Source organism: Grammomys surdaster, unplaced genomic scaffold (genome assembly GCF_004785775.1).
Source record: "Grammomys surdaster isolate TR1022 unplaced genomic scaffold, NIH_TR_1.0 99406, whole genome shotgun sequence".
Classification (NCBI taxonomy): domain Eukaryota; kingdom Metazoa; phylum Chordata; class Mammalia; order Rodentia; family Muridae; genus Grammomys; species Grammomys surdaster.
Genome location: NW_021608066.1, coordinates 8,463 through 9,885, shown reverse-complemented (window position 1 = coordinate 9,885; position 1,423 = coordinate 8,463). Strand labels below are relative to the sequence as shown.

Genomic DNA, 1,423 nt, shown 5'->3' with positions numbered 1-1,423 from the left:
AGAAAGATTTCTACCAATGAGGACACCATGTCATAGTTCTGTGTTTTCTGATCCCTGTGTTATCCTGTGAACCCACATCTCAGACAAGTGAAGGAAATGATTTGTTGTTGAGAAGAGAAATAAGACTGATCTCCTTGAGAATCAATGCCTTTACCTGTAATAGTGAATAGTGTTGATTCAGATAAAATATTTACTAATCAAAATGAGGAATGAGATTTTAAATATCAACATTTGAATCTACTTAGTATAACTAACTATGTTGCAGTAGAACTCTTTCTTTGACTACCTCCTAACACAAGATTAGTGATGTTTACATTATTTCAATAAGATGTATGGATGTTGGTCACATATAATAAGAGCATATTGTATTCTTAATATATGGAGGGCAGATGTTATAGGTTAGACCTTAGAAAGATAACTGTGTTCTCATTAAACTATGGACATGTATTTAAAAACTCAATGTTAGGGAAGATGAGTAAAATTAATCTCAAAGTTCAATTAAGTACAGTAAACAGTAGAAATGTTACAAAACTGCAGCCATGGGATGAAAAATCCATTATCAAATCTCCCTGGCTGTCCTCACCTACACAATGCTTCACTGAGTTATCTTGGTAAATACAAACACTAGTTTGTTCTTATTTTACACTATTAGATTACACAACCATTTAAATATTCTACTAGTATGTGAACAAGCAATAACTTTAATAGAATGTGAGACTGAAGACAAGGCTGTAGCAAATTTCTATGGCTGGAAGAAGAGACCATATCTTTATCATTAAAATGCATGCTCACACAGCATAGGCCAGAATTTATTTTCTGAAGTGAACCCTGAAAATATTTTGTTGATTGTCACTGCCCCCTGCTGGTCTTGAGGACCTCTGTACGGAAGATTTTGTACAGGTTCCTACTAGACTTCCTTCACTGTGTCTCTAGCACAGTAGTAGATGGCTGTGTCTTCTGTTTGCATATTGTTCATTTTTAAGAAAACCTGGCTCTTGGAGGTGTCCCTGGTGATGCTCAGTCTGGATTTGAGAGCTGAATTATAATCTGTGCTTCCACCACCCCACATAGCTCCCATCCACTCCAGACCCTTTCCTGGGGGCTTGCGAACCCAGTTTACACCATTGTTAGTTAATGAGAATCCAGAGACAGTGCAGGTGAGGGACAAGGTCTGTGAGGGCTGCACCAGGTCAGGTCCTGACTCCTTCAGCTGCACCTGGGACAGGACACCTATGGAAAAACAACATCACCATCAGTCATACAATCTACAGATGTCATTCGTGAGTTCTTCTCCTGAAACTCTGAAACACTTACAACTTGGAAAGGTGACCAGGCAGAGGAGCAACACCAGGACAGCCATGCTCTGATGGAGGCTCTAGTGAGAATAGGATGGGGCTTGTCAGCTAGGCCTGGGCTTTCAGCC

General features: G+C 39.5%; 1 gene segment (V, D, J or C); it reads right to left on the bottom strand.

Moving 5' to 3' along the window:
- Positions 1-907: 907 nt before the first annotated feature.
- Positions 908-1,423, bottom strand: LOC114635339. The segment is given in 2 exon segments: positions 908-1,230; positions 1,315-1,423. Coding segments are annotated over 2 exon segments (369 nt in total).